This window comes from Sceloporus undulatus, chromosome 2 (genome assembly GCF_019175285.1).
Source record: "Sceloporus undulatus isolate JIND9_A2432 ecotype Alabama chromosome 2, SceUnd_v1.1, whole genome shotgun sequence".
NCBI classification, from domain to species: domain Eukaryota; kingdom Metazoa; phylum Chordata; class Lepidosauria; order Squamata; family Phrynosomatidae; genus Sceloporus; species Sceloporus undulatus.
The window spans coordinates 233,169,707-233,187,407 of NC_056523.1; the positions used below are offsets into that span (position 1 = coordinate 233,169,707).

The window sequence follows — 17,701 nt, forward strand, 5'->3', positions numbered from 1 at the left end:
AAATTCATTGAACTTTCACTTTTGGCTAAACTCCAATGAAAACCTTAAACAGAAAGGTTAGACTCCCTCTTGCATGATTTCTCTGATCTTACAAGACATCCTTTTGTCTTGCCTCAAGATTTCCTCAAGTCACAACTCTCAGATTTTGCTGTAGAAGAAACACCTATAAACATCCATGGTGACCTGTGGCGTCTATGCTGGGGTGGGTACTCTATTCTGGACTTTATTCCAGATTTTAAAAGAGCTATTGAAAGTGCTGAATCCTATGGCCAAAATAAGTTTGGCCCCTTAGATAGTTCTTTTAAAGTCTTGAATAAAACCAAGACTGCATTCATGGACTCTCTGAAATGGGAACCACTGGCTGCCAGTTTGAAGCATTCATTTTATTATTTCCTTTTATACTTCTTTGTGTATTTTTGCTGCTGCTACTGCTGTTTTTATATCATGGAGGGAAGAGAAACCTAAGTCATTCAAAGCAATGTAATTCATTATTAATATATTTAGAAAAAAAATCACTGTTAAAAGAAGCAATACTGTATGTGTTTGTGTCATTTGCCTTCAAGTCATTTCTGACTTATGATGACCCTAAGGTGAACTTATCACAGGATTTTCCTGGCAAGTTTCTTCAAAATGGGTTTGCCACTGCCATCCTCGGCACAGGAGAGGTTGTCACTTGCCCAAGCTCACCCAGTGGGTTTTGACAGGTGAGCACAGATTCAAACCCTGGTCTTCCAGTGTCCTAGTTCAACATTCAAACCAAGCAACAGCAGACTAGATTTCTGGCCTTAATAAAATTGCCTAAGACACATGACATTGCAGCTGTTCTGTTTTTATTGCCTTTAAATGTCTAGGTTAATAGGACAATAGCGAGCTGGGGATTTCTACTTCCCTTTCTAGCATTATTGGCTTGAAGAGTGGGTCAAGGTATGGCATCATGCGTTGTTTTTTTCTGGGGCATGTTAAGAAAAAAGAGATCCATGCCTCTTATCATGTCTCTTAGTGAAATAATATTTATAGCAATACCTGTATTTCCCTCAGATCTTTGTCATGGAGATTTTGAAGAGGATCAATGAAATTCTGTTTCACTTCAATGTCCAAACAGTCTTTGACTTCAGAAAGCTCCCTCATGGCTTCCCCAACATCCCCTAGAGCTGGGCCTGAAAAATAAGTAAGATATTTTATCTTGAAGTAAAAGATGTGCTTTCACATTAATATAGAGCTATACAAGATTTTGAAAAATTCATTGAGCAATAAAATTCTATTTGACTAGTTTATCAGGAAACAAAATCACAAGGCAGAGGAGCACCAACTCCATGTTTCTGCCACCTTGCCTCCTCTCTGCCTCCTTTCCCACCTGCCAGGCATCCCCTTCCAGGTCTGGAAGGGCTATTGGCCAGGGAGGCAAAGGAAGGGGAGGCATGACCATGACCACTGAGGATCAGTGGGCAGAGATGGAGATGCTTGCCTCACTTGCTGAAAGTGATTGTGAGCTCCTTTTTCCACCCACTGAGTTGCACCTCATCCAACGCCTTCAATGTTTGGAGAGCAGTAAGGTTAACCACTTAGGGTGTCACCTGGTGTGATCCACATGCCCTAAATTCCCCTAGTGATGCCCCTCACCATAACTATAGTGTTTACACATACATATCTCCTATAAAGGATTCTGGCGATGATTATTCATTTTATAGAGGTTCTCAGGGTATGATTAAGAGATGCTCTAGCCTGGTTCCAGCATGGTGGGGGGACAGTAGGGACAACTTTCCCTAGCAAGTACACTGTCGAAGTCCATCCCATGATAAACAGTGCCCATTATATTTTGTGAGAGTAAATTGGAAGACACTATTACCAAAGTTGCATTCGTCTCCAAGTTCTTTTGAAAACTTCAACATTGCTTCTGCGAGAAGAGCCTCAGCTTGAGGGTAACCTGGTCCTTTTTCCTGCCCTCTAATTTTGGACATGGTGTTGAGCATGCTGAGCCTAGCTCTGGAAGCTGCAAACAAACAAACAAACAAACAAAACTATGCTAATCGGGAAAAAGAAAATCAGCTAGGGAGATGGGGGGGGGAAGAGAGTGTGGATGAAAGGAACAGAACTGATATGAAAAGAAATGAAACAGCAAGTTCTTCAGTCATGGCTCAGACTCAAGTGACAGGTGTCCACAACATCAAATCCTGTTTCGTCACCTTCCTCCATGTTTGCCCCCTCTTCCACAAGGTGAAGTTTGCCATAGCCATAGAAATAATCCTCTTCTCTACATGTCTACCCCAGATGAGAAGGAGACAGCAGCTTTACCTCCACCTTTCCTCTGGAGTCTTGCATAATGTGAGAGGACTTCTTTGTTCTTTTCCCTTGCCCGACTATGTACGAAGCAGCAGACTCATCTTTAGAGGGTTATAAGAAAGCTCAGTCCCCTCATTCTTAGTGCAGGGTTCCAAAGAATGTTGTTGCTAAGAAGATATTCCAAATGCACAAAGCATACACATCTCCCTTAAGTTATGGAGGATGTATGCACATGTAAATTATGTGTTTTCCCCTTAAAATATATGCAAGTTCTAACCAGGATAGACATGGAACTCTAAAGGTGGCTGGAAAGATTTATGCAAACATGTAGCCTTCATTACTGAAGCAAGGCATGTGGTGTGTAGCTGGGCATAGCAGCGTCACTAGGGTTGGTATCACCCGGTGTGGTAACTCATGGTGTCACCTCCCTAATTGACCTCCTCACACCATATAGAATCCTTAGTAATGTTTTTTAAATTGAGTCTGTCGCACTTTGGCCATATCAGGAGAAAAAATGAATCATTAGAAAAGGCACTGGATGCTTGGCAAGGTGGAAGGCAGTAGGAAGAGAGGATGACCACATGCCAGATAGTTAGACTCTATGAAGGAGGCTTCAGGTTTGAGCCTGCAGGACCTAAGCAGTGCAGTGGAAGACGGGGATCTTGGAGGTGTCTCATCCATGGTGTTGCCATGAGTTGAGCTAGACATGAGGGCAGCTAACAACAACAGCTACTACCTCCCGAAGCATTGTGCTGCTGTTTGTGCCACCAGAAATCCTTTCCAGGGACACTAGTCCTGATCACTGCATATTTCTGGCTCTCTTAAAACTTGTGCTAGGTGTAAAGGAGGCACAAAGCAGACTTGGCTTCAAGGCAGCCAATCACAGTTCAGAGAGACTGTGAAGGATCAGAAAGTATAAAAAGCAGGAGTGTGTGTCTGAAGGAATTCAGTCAAAGTTGAGAGTTGACAGTCGGATGAGTCAGTGGGGAGTGAATGTGTACTCCTTGCCTGAGTTGATTGAAGGGCGAGGTCTGACTTAACTCAGGTTGAATATCATTATATGGTTGGAATTAACTACTGGAACTTGTTAAAGCATTTACTATTCCACAGGCTTTAATAAACCACATTGATTTTCTTATTGTTTTGTTAACTCTGATTCAGACTGTCTTTTTTCATCCTGAGTCACGCTTATTATAAAGAACACAAAACTATCACACAAATTTGTCCACACTGAAGTCATCTGGATGCCCAGAAACCCAATCCAGAAAAGAGGAGAATTGGGGGAACAAGGGCAGTTTGAGTGGCAGGATCCCTAGGAGCTGGAGTATTAGGTCCAGCCTGGGTAATGGGATTTGTCACACTAAAGAATTAATAAAAGTAACCACAAACTGGCATAAATTCCTTGAAGTCCTCATTGACCTGTAAATAATGGCTGTTATAATAAAAGAAGTCTATCAAAAGCTCAAATTTGCACACACATAGATGTTCCTCTTTAGACATACTGTTGTAATAAGATGCAGGGATACAAGACATGGGGCTATTTCACACTGATGAGAGACTAAGAATTTTAACGTATACTTTCAGTAAAGAAATAGGAATTTTCCTTAGGAAGAGTAGAATCCAATCTTAGTCCCAAACAAAACAGACTAGGTGCAATGAAAGGGACTTGTCCATCAAAATTAAGACAAGTCATATTGAATTCAATGGGTTTCCTCTTGTTGGGACTAAAACTAGATCTAGCCAAGATTGTCATTTGGGATCTGTGCTAACAAGATTAGATCAAGCTGAACTCTTAACCTTTGCTTTCATGCCACAGTAATGGAAAAACTCTTTAAACCCATCTATATGTGTCATACTTCAAGGAGGAGAGGGCATTGGCTTCCTTTGCTGAGTGTTTCACTATGGGATGAAAACAGGATCAATGAGCAAATAGTGACAGAGAGAAAGGATGCAGAAGTGATCTCTCCAATACCTTTTCAAAACATCTTCACTACATGTATAAGAAGGTGGAGAGCATATTCTGTTCTTACTATTCTTTATACAAGTTACATTATGCAAGCTCTAAACCCAAATACACCCTGATTCATAGAGAAGCACCATTACCTGGGTTAGGTTGAAGGTATTCTATTGTCCTGGTCATTATTTCCATCACAGCCCTGCTGGTGATGTCCACTTTCTAAAAATGCAAAAGGGAGAGAGGGAGAACAAATTCCAATGAGGACAAACATATGCATTATCTCTGCCATTACTTTCTGTGCTTATTGCTCCACTGGCAATAGCAACTACATGTGAACTGACACAGTTAACTGCTGTACTCTCCTTACAAGTGATCTTGTATGTGGCAGAACTCTAAATCTACTGTGACAGAAGATCTACAATATTCATTTAAGAGGCTAGAGAATGATTCTCCTTATGCTATACCCTTTTAAACAGCTTCTCCAAGAAGCTGTTTATGCAACTGTAAGACCTGGCTGTTACAGGTGAGCTTCCAGATTTTACTTCTTCCTTCATTTCTGGAAAGAGAGAGTTTTCACTTCCGCCACTTTCCAATTATCCTCTGGCAGTACCTTGTTTTTTGCAGAGAAGATCAAGGAAGTCACTTCCTGACTGTTTTCCTTCCTTGTTCTCTCTTATGTTGACATCTCCTGCCTGCAGTTGGGAAGGGAAAAAGTAGGGAAAAGCAGAATAGGATAAGGAAGGAAAACAACAGGGAGCAAAAATTTGACTTCTCTTTTGTTTTCCTCTCCTTTCCCTTTTTTTTAAAAAGCAAGGCACTTCCAGCAGGATGGTGGGTAACTGCTGCCATCTCCTTGCCCACAATGTAAGGAATGGAGCAAGAGGTTCCCAATGAATGGGTGTGCCTGTAATAGCTGTTAGGACAAAGAGTCACTACAGGTTCTGTGTGGTCTATATGTATCTGGTGCAAAGCTTTTTCAGTTCATTAGGATTGCTGCAGACCTCTCCACAACCAGAGCATGAGATAAAGCTTGGGCTAGAAGGGAGAGGGAAGCGGGTCTGCAACTGTGGTTATCTGAAATGTCTGTCCATTATATGCCTAGCAAAGCTTCTGTACATTACCAAAAGGGTATTATATGAATTACATTTCAATCAGAGAACCATGGCATCAATAAACAGCTGTGATCTTTCTTCTAGTCTCAGACCCTGCACATTCCCCATGCTGCTTAGTAAAGGGAAAACACTGAAGGGGAAACTAAGTGGCACATCACAGCAGGAGAAATGATACACTTGTTGAAGCACGAAGAAAATGGGAATGAATCCTGCTTCCTCCACTGGCATTAAATAAATAGTTGAATAAATGACTCTAACTGAGAAAATTATACCAGTGCCTTTCAAATCCTGCTCCCAAAAGTGTCATCAGTACACTGGGTGTCACATGACTCAGAAGATCAGAAAAGCCTAGAGTGACTGTTTAGTGACTCTGTGTAAAGGTATAGTAAGCATTTCCTCAGGCATCAGGATGGAGGTCTGCTAACATTCTGCTTAAGGAAGAGCAAACCAGAATTAGACTGCCATCTCTATAAAAATACTATCTGACTTACTAGCCCTTTCCCACCATCTACCATTCCAAAGTATCTTGAGACAATTTCTAGCTGTAATGCATAGATCTCTTTGCATATATACAAAATTAATGCATATAGTTCATAGTTTGGATGTTGTTTTCGTGTGCCATCATTTCTGACTTGTAGCAATCCTAAATTGACACTATCGTGGGAGTTTTATGGCAAGATTTGTTCAGAGTAGGTTTGCCTTTGCCTTCCTCTGAGGCTGAGAGAGTATGCCTTGACTAAGGTCACCCAGGGATTCAAATCCTGATCCCCAGAGTCATAGTCCAATGCTCAAACTACTACCCTGCTGGCTCTCTGATACTTTGGATCTCACCCTCTAAATGCATGGGATTGAAATTGGCTCAACATGGTCAGTTTGACAACAGTTGAACAGAAATCTGTAAGTTACACTTGCTCAGTTACCACCATTAACTACCCCCCCCCTTCCCGGGTCTATTCATATACACCTGCCTTGATATGGACACACAAGTATTGGCTTGCATTACTAATCTACTCTCTATGCCCTGGGTTTATTTATTCATTCACCTGCTTCATTGTCTAATGACAGAAAGCTCTTTGGGGGTTAGGGAATAATTAAAGTTTATTAGATGTCATTACAATGCTTAGCACAGTGAACACTGGCCTAATTGAGGTCTCTAAGCACCAACATAAAATAGAAAGGCAAGAACATTGAAAGCTCTGAAGGAAGAAGTAGAAAGAGCACTAATAAAAGTGGGTCTCACGTTCTTAAGTCAGCTTTTGCCCACTCAGCCAATGTAGCCAAAAACCTATTAAAAATAGCTCAGTGGGGCATACATGACTCCCACAGACCCATTTTGTCCTTATAGCAACTTACTTATATGAGGTAAGTTAGGATGAGACATCATGACTAACCCAAGGTCGGCCCAAGAGATTTATGCCTGAATGGATATTTGAACCTATGTTTCTCCAGCCCTACACTCTTCATCACTACATCACACTGACTGTGCAAAGACTAAATTAAAAACATCTAGATATGTGTTCAAGGCACATACAGTGGACCCTTATTATACGCTGGGGTTTGGTTCCAAGATCCTCCGTGTATAACAAAATCCGTGTATGCTCAAGTCCCATTAAATATAATGACATAGCAAAATGGTGTCCCTTATAAAAAATGGAAAATCAAGGTTTGATATTTGAAATTTATACTTTTTTGAACATTTTCAAAACGTGTATGCTTGAATCCGTGTATAAAAAATCAGTGTACAGCACGCCTGTGCCATACGCGGGCGTGCCATACGCGGCCTTGAGCATACGCGCTCAAGCCGCGGGGCGTGCACGCGGCGGAAGGGGCAGCGCATCCCATTCAATTGAATGGGCGCGCGCATCCGTTGCGCCCTGCGTGCACCCGCGCCGCTGCGCACGGGCCCCATTGTTTCCAATGGGGCTCGAGCATAGGCGGAATTTGCCTTACACGGAGGAATCCGGAATGGATCCCCCGCGTAAGGCGAGGACGGACTGTATAAGAAGGGCCGAGTGTATTTAAAGAGGAAGAACTGATCTTTATTTAAGACATCTTGTCCAGTATTTCAATTGGAATTATGAAGTATCGGCTATATGCACCCAGTACTGTTAAAATAAAAGCGATACCACCAGCAAATCCCAATCACATTTTCCAGAGTGCTTTAACTCTGTACAAATGAAGGCCAAATTGGTTGTACATTTAACTTTACCTTTAAAAAGCAAATTAGGTCAAGATCCTGCTCAATGATTGTGTCATGTAAATGTACAGTTAGTGTACCCTAGAGTTTTACTATACTACATCACACCATTGCACAATTGTTCATCCATTGGGTAGCAATGCCTCACATTCACGGCTTAGTTACTCCCCAACCACCAGGTGAAATGGTACAATGTCCTAGAAAGCATGACCACTGGTGCAACAGTTACACTGGTGTAATATAGCACATTCAACCCAGATTAGAATACTACCCATATGCAACCTTTCAGAGAGTGCAACTGTTGGTGTAACTGTATTTATACCAGCATAAGTCACTAATTGGATTCTGGCCAGCAAATATCAGCAGCCAGAATTGGTGTGAATGAAAGAGAGGAGGCAGATAATTGGTTCTTTCCTTCCAATACAAACAACAGTTTCAGAAGAGAGATTTTCATCATAACCACAACATGATGGGGGACTGTAACCTCCCTCTCCCTACCTGCTGAAATCCTAAGGATAATCAGTGCATGACCCCTGCATTTTATTTTATTATTTTAAAAATCACATTACATTTTTAAAAGCATTTAATATCACATTCAGGTTGGCTCTGGGGAGCTGGTAGTAATACAGTTTTCACAGCAACCTCCGTTCATGTCTGTGTGTACAGATCTTCTAGACAGGACTTTGTGGTCCAGATGCTAGTTACACCTTTCAGCTGCAACTGAATGAGAAACACAAAGAAATATGACAGCTCCAGTTTTGGACTGCACCAGTGGGGGAAGGAGGGCAACTTTATATCTCTCACCTTGCCGGTACCGCACCTACAAGGATGGTGATGACTTTGAAGATTTCATTGAAAATTTTCAAAGAGCCTAGGGACCAGTACATGTGAACTTTGGCCGCAAATCTCAGGAGTTCTATGAGACAGCTCGGCAATGCCTTGGCCTTACCCCAGAGGCAGCAAGAAAATGCTCCAGTGACAGCCAGGAAGCATGGCACCTCTTACAGAGCACTAGCTTATGCTGTTCAACGTGAGAAGGAGATTTGGTTTCAAGAGGCTAAGGTTACTTCACTGGAAGATGCTTGTTTCCACATTGACCTGGAGCAGCTTTTGATACATGCCCCTTCAGATCGTGTCTGTTATGTGCTGGACAAGGAGCCAAAAACAATGGACGAGCAGCTGCAGATCATTACCTGGAGATCTGCGGAGAGCAGCCTACACAGCCAAATGTAGGAGGATCCTGCAAGTTATAGCCAGAACATCACTTTGCACACAAAGCTGACTTTCATCACCAGAAGCACAAAAACGACAATCTTAAGTTGGCACAACTGGAGCAACAGCCATCTTCTAAGCACCAGGGCCAAACAAAGGACAAGTATAACATAAAATGTTTTTCGTGTGAGGAATCTAGCCATCTTAAGACCCAATGTAAGCAGAGACCTAAGTGATCCAGCTGGTGGTAGCATCCAATTTTGATGCAACTAGGATTAGCTCAGCTGTTGATCCTGACCCTGGCATGGTTCCTAAGCACAGGAAAGGCACATTATTGATTGGAGGCAAGGAAGTGTTCAGCCTTTGGCTCTTCATCACTCCTATGTGGTGGGCAACAAGCAGAGTCCATGTAACATGGCAGACCTTCAGAATGAGGTTCACACTGTGGAGGAGATGGTGATGGTGGCTCCAGACTCACTCAGGGAACCAGTCATTCAACAGCCAAACAGACACTACCTGGCACAGAGAAGTGCACGGGGCAGCAACCTCAGTTGGCAATCAACAGGTCCAGGAGGTTGCAGTAGACTCCCAGCAAGGAGTCAATTTAGCACAGCTGATAGTGGTGTCAATGAGTACTGCTTTGCCCAGTGAGATGATGGAATTGTGAGTCCTGGCTAATAGCCCAGAGCCAATGATGGCTGAAGGGGCAGAAGCTGAAGGATTCTGCACTGAGGTCTCAGGGGAAGAGGATTCTGAGGAAAGTCTAGGAGCAGTTCCTCGGAGCCAGGAGGGCTTCGAGTCTACTCTTCAGTCTGCTCAACAACTTACACCTGAAGCCCATCAGGGAGGCATAGAGTCTGTGGTGGACAATGAGCAGAGTCAGGGGAAGGATGGCATTGCTGACCAGCAACAAGAGTCTATTATAGCAGAGGAGACACCATCACTGCAGACTCTAGAATCACCCAGGAAAGTAACAGCAATGCAATATCCAGTGGACAGTCCAAAGAGATTGGGCAGATGCTTGCTGATGAACTTAGAGGAAAGGAGGAGCAACTTCAGACACCAACACATAATGATTCTGCATCTGAGCAGATATCACCTTCCACCAGGATAAAGCAAGAGCCCCAGGCAAGTCTTTCACTTCAGGAAAAGGAGCTGGTTCCAGTACAACAACACTGTTTCCAGAAGGACCAGGGAGGAGACCAGGGTCTGCAACTTACATGGGTGATGGGGAAGGAAGACACTTGGTTTCCTTCAATGTCAAAGTGGACAGTAGTGGGGAGACCACAGTTTTTAAGATGAATGGACAGAGTCAATGAGATAGAGGTCCAGAGTCCTGAGCAGTGCAAGTGGTCCCAATCCATGTTAGACAGGGGTCTCCTGAACCACAGGGTGTGGTTGGAAGGCTTCTCAGATCTGAGGGACCACTCCAGTGAGCTAATGTGGGCATCATGGTGCCTTTTCCCAGAAAACTACCAAAAATAATCACTGAATCAACTTGAAATTGTCTTCCAATACATCAGCAGTGCTTGCTAGACAATCTAGGATGTAATACACTGATCTTCTTGGCATGTCTGATATGCACAAGTCTAGTTAACCTGTGCTATAGGACCCCTGGTAGTGTAATGGTTAAATGCCTGTACTGCAGCCACTCACTCACAAACCGCAAGGTTGTGAGTTCAATACCAGCCATGGGCTCAGGCTTGACTCAGCCTTGCATCCTTCCGTAAGTTGCTACATTGCTAAAATGAGTACCCAGCTTGTTGGGGGCAATTAGTTTACACATTGTAAGCTGCTTAGGGGGTGCTTAAGTGCGCTGATGAGTGGTACAGAAATTTACTTGCTACTTTCTGAGGTGGGTTGATGTCACTGGTGGTGTGAGGACAACTATCCAAGTGTATGGGCTGTTGAGGTAGAACTTTCTAGAGCAGTGGTTCCCAAACCTTGGTCCTCCAGATATTTTGGGCTTCTACTCCCAGAAGCCCCAGCCAGCATGGCCAACTATCAGGAGATCTGGAGCTGAAGTCCAAAACATCTGGAGGACCAAAGTTTGGGAATCACTATTCTAGAGGGCACTGAGGAGAAGTGAGGGAGAGGGAAGGTCTAAAGAGAGAAAGATGGACTGATGGAAAACAAGGCCTTGGCCCGTGGGCCTATCTCAGGCCTTGTTCCCATAATAATAATAATAATAATAATAATAATAATAATAATAATAAAACTTTATTTATATACCGCCCTTCTAAAAACCAGGGCGGTGAACAACAATTCCGAACAACATAACAACAGGTCATACAAAATATTAAAAACAGATTAATAAAAATAATAAAATGTCCATGCCGGCAAGACAGTGCTGACAAGGGGAGGGGGGGGCTTGTTCCATAAGTGGGCTTAGCCCCTTCCTAATTGGCTAGGGAGGTGGCGAGCGGAGCTCGAGGGCAGCGCGTCAGGGTGGGGGCGAGATGGAGAAAGCCCCGTGGTAGACTATATTTCGCCTCTAAGGTACATAGCTGGCCCTGGCTGATCGAGTGTGCGGGGCGGTGTACGGAGAGAGGGGTCTCCGATCCGGGCCCAAGCCATTTAGGGCTTTATAGGTGAACCAACCCTTGTATTGCGGGCCCGGGAATAGGCAGCCAATGTAAGTCTTTAAGGACTGGTGTTATAGGACTGGCCCTGGCAGTGCCAGTAACCAGACGGGCTGCCATATTCTGCACAAGTTGCAGCTTCCGGGTATGGTACAAGGGTTGCCCCATGTAGAGCGCGTTGCAGAAATCCAAACGAGAGGTTACCAGGGCGTGTACAACCGTTTCAAGGTCTCCCCGGTCGAGGTAGGGACGCAGCTGGCGTATCAGCCGGAGTTGATAACAGGTGCTCCTGACCGTCGCATCCACCTGAGATGTAAGGTGGAGCGACGAGTCCAGGAGCACCCCCAGGCTGCGTACAGAGTCCTTCACGGAAAGCGTGATTCCGTTCAGGACTGGTGGAACCACCGCCAACCCCGGACCAGTTATGGTTTCAACCAGATTGTGATTCCAAATGATCCAGTTTAAACCACCATGGTTCCCCCTTAATTTGAATTGCTGAAGCAATTTGGAAAGGGGGGCATGGTTTTTATCCATTTTTACCCATTTAACCCACGTCAAAAAGACGCTGCTAAAATGGGATGTTTTGGGGGCTGAATCAATTTATTTGAAAATAAAATGATTCAGCCCAAGTGGGAACCAGGCGGATTTGAATCGGATTCAAATCCGACCTGGTTTCCACTGGCAGAGGCTTTCCCGGCCTCTTGGCCATACCTTCATGCTTGCTCCATCCTCAGTCCTTCATCTTCCTGGCCTGCCTCTCTCCTTCTCCTCCTTTTGGTATGGCCAGGAGGATGGAGGGAGGCATGGCGGAGAAGCCACGGCTATCGCTTCCTTCACCAATTCTTAAAACCGGTGCAAACATAGTGGGAACCACTCTGTTAGATTAAATGGTTTCAGAAATATGTTCAGGAATCAAATCAAGAGGTAAGTGGGAATTAGGTCTCACCGTTAGTCAGGGCATCAGGTTTGGAGTATGTTGTTTGGCTGACATGATTATAATTTTGTAACTGATACTTTAACTTGTGCCTGGAGGACCAGTTCTTCTCCATGTTTGTTTGTTTTTCTTTAATGTTCTTTACTTTAGAATAAAACTTTTCCTTAAGTACTCTGCCTCTTTTTTCACTCCTTTTTCACAACCTTGGCTTGGCTAGTGCCTCACTGAGTTGGCAATTACTGGTAGAGGTCCCAGTAATGTCCTGATGCGTTGCTGGGGTGTAATGGGTTGATCATTGGGTGGTGGCAGCAAGTGGTTTTGGATAAAAGGTGGTCTCAAAGGGTCTCATCCATCTTTGCAGAAATGGAGCGGGACCACTGAGAACCTTCACACCCCTTTGTTATGATCAATTTGTTCCAACTTGCTAGATTACTGAGAGGCCCATTCTTGTAAACAATAATTTAAACCAGCATTTTAAAAGCTTGCTGCCAGCAGATTTGATAGGGAATGTCCTAATCAGACCCCATGGGGAATATCTAAATATTACCAAGTGGTCATGTTGCCAAATCCTAAATCAAAAACTTTACATTGATTGAATTAGAATTATCCCGTTTGTGCTTTGTGGGGAGAGTTGGTTAATTTCTCTGTCAGCAATCAGGAAAAGCCATCAAACAAAGATGTGATAATATTAGGATATAATTGTAACTATTTTCAGACTCACTTTTTCCATATCTTTGAAATCCTCATCTAGCTTGGTTCCTTCTGCTCCACCAACCTTCTCGCTCACTTTCTGTAGAAGAAGAAAAACAAAAAGACAAATGATATACTAGAGGAAGCTGTGTTATTAGACAACTGCAAGCAGTCAGAAACAACAAGACAATTTCCTAGTAAGTTCCTAGTGAGGCATTAAAAAAGTGTATAGAATTCCTTTATTGCATTTCTGTAGACTGAATTATTATCACATCAGAGGTGGTTATAATAAGGATTCACAATCCAACTCAAAATTGGAATTTACATGGAGATTTCCAAAAAATCAAAAATTCCCTTAACATTTTATTATTAGACACGAAACAGAATATTATGAACTGCAAGCTGGTAGAGATAGATGGTTAGCAAGGAATCCTAATTCATTGACAAAGGACTTTTTCACACAGGCTCCATCTCACCACAATGACATTATTCAAAGAAAACGGAAACATACAGGTTTGTGAGCAGCCATTATCACACTTCTTGTCAACAGGGTTGTTTCTGCCATTGCATTCTCATCTGCATTCCTCCTTAACCCCACTTTTTATTTTTACTTTCAATGCAATTCTAGAATTATACTAATACAATTTTAGTTTAAAAAAAAAGAAAGGAAAAGAAACAGAAAAAAAAATGAAATTAGGTTGTTTGAGAATAGTGAGGGAGAGGTGGAAATGGAGGGGAATGGAGGAGACACTGACACCACATGACTGCCAATATCAGAACTGCCATGACAGCAACATTTCACACCTGAGGACTAATAGGACTGCAGCAAAGTTGGGAGTATATTGATGGATTTTCTCCATCAATGAAAAGGAATGCTCTAACAACACCTGATAGCAAAGCAACAAAGAGACAGAGATGCCATTGTGCAAGTCTCCTTCTTTAGACGTCTTTAAGCAGAGGGTGGATGGCCATCTGTCGGGGATGCTTTGATTGAGATTTCCTGCATGGCAGGGGATTGGACTGGATGGCCCTTGTGGTCTCTTCCAACTCTACGATTCAATGAATAATTGCAGGGTGGGAGAGGGAAAAGAGTGTGAGAAATAGTGAGAAAGAAATCAGCTACTCCTGATCAGAGTTGTAGAAGAAAGACATATACTATAAATATTTATTTATTTGTTGGCCTTCTTTCTCAGTTGCCTGTTACAGTGGTGGATTCAGGACATGCTATTGTGTTACAACCTGTTTTAAAGCAGGTTGCAAAGCTCTGTCTCAAATCTTGAGGAAAATACGTTTTGGATTACAACTCCTAGATAATGTCCCAATCATTCTGTCCATGTGTGTTTAGAGATTCTAGGACTTAGCCCAAAAAGTAGTTTTTTTCAAACTTTGTCACTATAGAAATAAGTGGCAATTTCCCCCCCTACAATGACAATTTGAATACATGTTTCAGGAAAAGGTGAACCCAGAGACAGAGATATTTGAAGGCTGTCCCATTAGCAACTTCTAGTGCAGCATGAAGAAGCAGATTAAAATTGGGGAGAATGGTCCTACTGTGTCATGAATCCCATGATGTAAAGCCATAACATGTAAGCTGTGTGCATTCAAGTTGTTTCTGACTTACAGAGACCCTAAGGTGAACCCATCATGGGATTTTCTTAGCAAGTGCCTTCCTCTGAGGCTGAGAAAGTGTTACTTGCCTAAGGTCACTCAGTAGAATTCATGACTGAGTGGGAATTTGAACCCTGGTCACCACAATGGTAGTCCTATGTTCAAACCACTACTCCACCCGAAGCCATAATAAAATAACATGCTATTTTTAAGAACCAGTGTATTATCATAACAGCACCATATAATTAAAGATTATTAAAAACCATTAAACCTCAAAGCTTAGATCTTTTAAAAACAGAGTGCACTAAAGGGGCACAATGTATGACATACAAATTTTACACTGCCATCCACAGAATCTTCCTCACAATGGTAACTGCTATTTTTAACTATATCTAAATACCAGAGGCACAAAAATATCCCCATATAATGAGTGAGCAGAGTTCAGTCAAAGGCAAGTGCACTGTTTTCACAGAGAAGAATTAAAGCATATGCTCAATTCAATGATGAAAATCAATGGCCTGTTACAGACTGCCAAAATAAAGCTGCTTCGGGTCTCTTTGGAGGTATGCTATTTAAATGATGCATGAATCCGGAGGTTGCGCCAAAGCCACACTCCATTCCTAAGCACTGGAGTGCAGCTTTGGTGCAGCTTCTGGATTCTTAGGATGCATGCATCATTTAAACAGCATACCTCCAAAGACCGAAGCAGCTTTATTTTGGCCGTCGGTAACAGGCCAATATAATTTTGGTTTAAATGTGATGGTGAACCTATGGAGAGGTGGCACTCAGAGCCCTCTCTGTGGGCACATGTGCCATCGCCCCAGCACAGAGTTTGCCAGAGTTTGTTACTAGCAAGCCAGAGGGGCATGGCGCTTTGCAATAAATATGTGGGTTTTGGGTTGCAGTTTGGGCACTCGGCTTCTAAAAGGTTCACCATCACTGGCATAAAATTATACTTGCCATCAGATCACATATCTGGGGTAGCCTTGTTGGCAATATAGCAAAGTACAGTATCATCAAAAGTTCACAAAACAGTGATATCTTTATAAGATCAATCAAAATGCACATTATACATGTTTGCAGGCTTTCAAAGCTACCAGCAAAACAGTGAGGGTTGCAGTCTAAAGGAGTGAGCCTAACATAAGAATTTAGAGCTGCATTTCAAGGAAGAGTCGATATTGTTCTGGAATGAAATTCCAGGCATCAGGACAGCTTGGGAAAGTTACCTTTTCAGATTTTAACTCCCAGAATTCTCCAGACAACACGACCGGAGTAAATAACTGTTGAGCATTTTGGAGAAAAAGACCACAATCACAAATGGATGGTTATGAGTCATCTTTCCCATGTTGTACCAAGGGCCCTTGGTATCTGCTGGAGTTTGGTTCAAGGACCCCTCATGGATACTGATATCCATGGATGCTCATCTCATTATATACAATGGGGTAGTAAAACGCCATTCCTTATACAAAATGACAAAATCAAGGTCTGCTTTTGCAAATTTTTGCAAAAAAAAAAATTCAAATTGGTGGTTGGTTGAATCTGTAGATGCAGAATCCGTGGATACAAAGCGCTGGCTGTATTGTCAGCAGTATAAGCTGAAAAAGAAGCTGAGCAGATCTAAGCACTTCCAATACTGAAAAGGATACTGATCCTGAAGATTTTAACACATGAAGGTGACTGTAACCAATCTGTCACCTACTCATGTGACAGAAGAGATCAAATGGACCAAGGTTTCAGTGTCATGCTCTTGTCCTAGTTAGAGTACCCACTTTCTCAAGGAGCTAAAATGGACATTTTGAAAGCTTTTTTTATTATTTTAAAAAAGTTCCACTATTTCCAAAACACTGCATTATGCTTTTTAAAAGAACATTGGCTTAAGTGTTGAAAAGCTTTGAACTACACTTCTGGGGTCTATTCACACTACACAACTGTAGCACTATATTCCACTTTAATGCCACAGTAACATCCTGTGGGGTATGTAGTTTGGAAAGGCACTCCGTATACTCCTTCCTAAACTGGAAATCCCGGGGTATCACAGAACGGAACTGTGGCAATTAAAGTGGAATCATAGTATTATAAATCTACAGTTGTGAAAAGCCTCAAAAATATCTTGAATTTATCAGTTCCCAATGTTTTCTGTCATCTTTCCTATCTGTGCACTTAAAATTCAAAATAAGAATGAGGCAAACATGTTTACAAAGGCATACACTGCATAGATACAGTTGTCAGAAAAAGAATTGCCAGTTATTCCCTGGCATTTCCAGGGTTCCTTCTAAGTAATTTTGGAAGGTATGGTGGGAAGAAATCCTTATCTGAGTATAGGACCCCAAAACTAAAGCAAGGGAGAACTTATCATCCTGCATCAAAAGCTTGGGGAAAAATACTGTTTACATCTAATTGATTTCCACTGCCTTTTGTCAATGGAATTTTATCTTCACTCATTAAAATGTTGCCCAATAATGCTTGTAGCATTATTAATTGTTTTTGTTTATCTGTTTGTAATGTTTTTAAATAAAATCTTTGGATTCATAAGAATGGCGTAAAACTTGATTTTTTTTCAAAACACATTACAATACCCAAGTAACTAAAGAACACTAGTTGTTACACCAATAAAGTTCATTCCCATTCATTCCTTTTGTAATGTGACTTTAAATGTTAAACTGAACTAGGAAAAAAGTAAAGCAATTACTTTTTCCCAGTCTTGGTTTAGATCTGGAGGAGTTCTCTTTCTCTCTCACACACATCTATACACACTATATACAGAAAATGTTGTTGTTGTTGTTGGGCTTTCAAGTCATTTCTGATTTATGGTGACCCTAAAGCAAACCTTAGGTTTTCTTGGCAAGATTTGTTCAGAGGAGGTTTGCCCTAGCCTTCCCCAGAGTCTGAGAGCTTGTGATGTGCCCAAGGTCACCCAGTGGGGTTCATAGCTGAACTGGAAATCGAACACTAGTCTCCAGAGTTATAGTCCAACATTCAAACCACTATTCACCGAATACACTGGCATCATTGGTGCATGTTTCTCATAACTCAGGCCTGTCTCTAACCACAAAGAGGATGAAGCTCATGGCTCAAACAGCAAATAGATGGTGAAGTGAGACGTTAGAAGGCCATGTGCCATTCACTTAG

General features: G+C 42.3%; 1 protein-coding gene across 1 annotated transcript in view; it reads right to left on the reverse strand.

Moving 5' to 3' along the window:
• The window catches only part of SH3GL2 (SH3 domain containing GRB2 like 2, endophilin A1), a 132,196-nt gene that overhangs the window by 12,347 nt on the left and 102,148 nt on the right, over window positions 1–17,701 (reverse strand). Inside the window, exons 2-5 of the mRNA XM_042455284.1 lie at window positions 12,996–13,064; window positions 4,384–4,456; window positions 1,847–1,990; window positions 1,024–1,157 (exon numbers count right to left, since the gene is read on the reverse strand). Of these exons, the coding sequence (XP_042311218.1) occupies window positions 1,024–1,157; window positions 1,847–1,990; window positions 4,384–4,456; window positions 12,996–13,064 (420 nt within the window). The remainder of the gene's footprint in view (window positions 1–1,023; window positions 1,158–1,846; window positions 1,991–4,383; window positions 4,457–12,995; window positions 13,065–17,701) is intronic.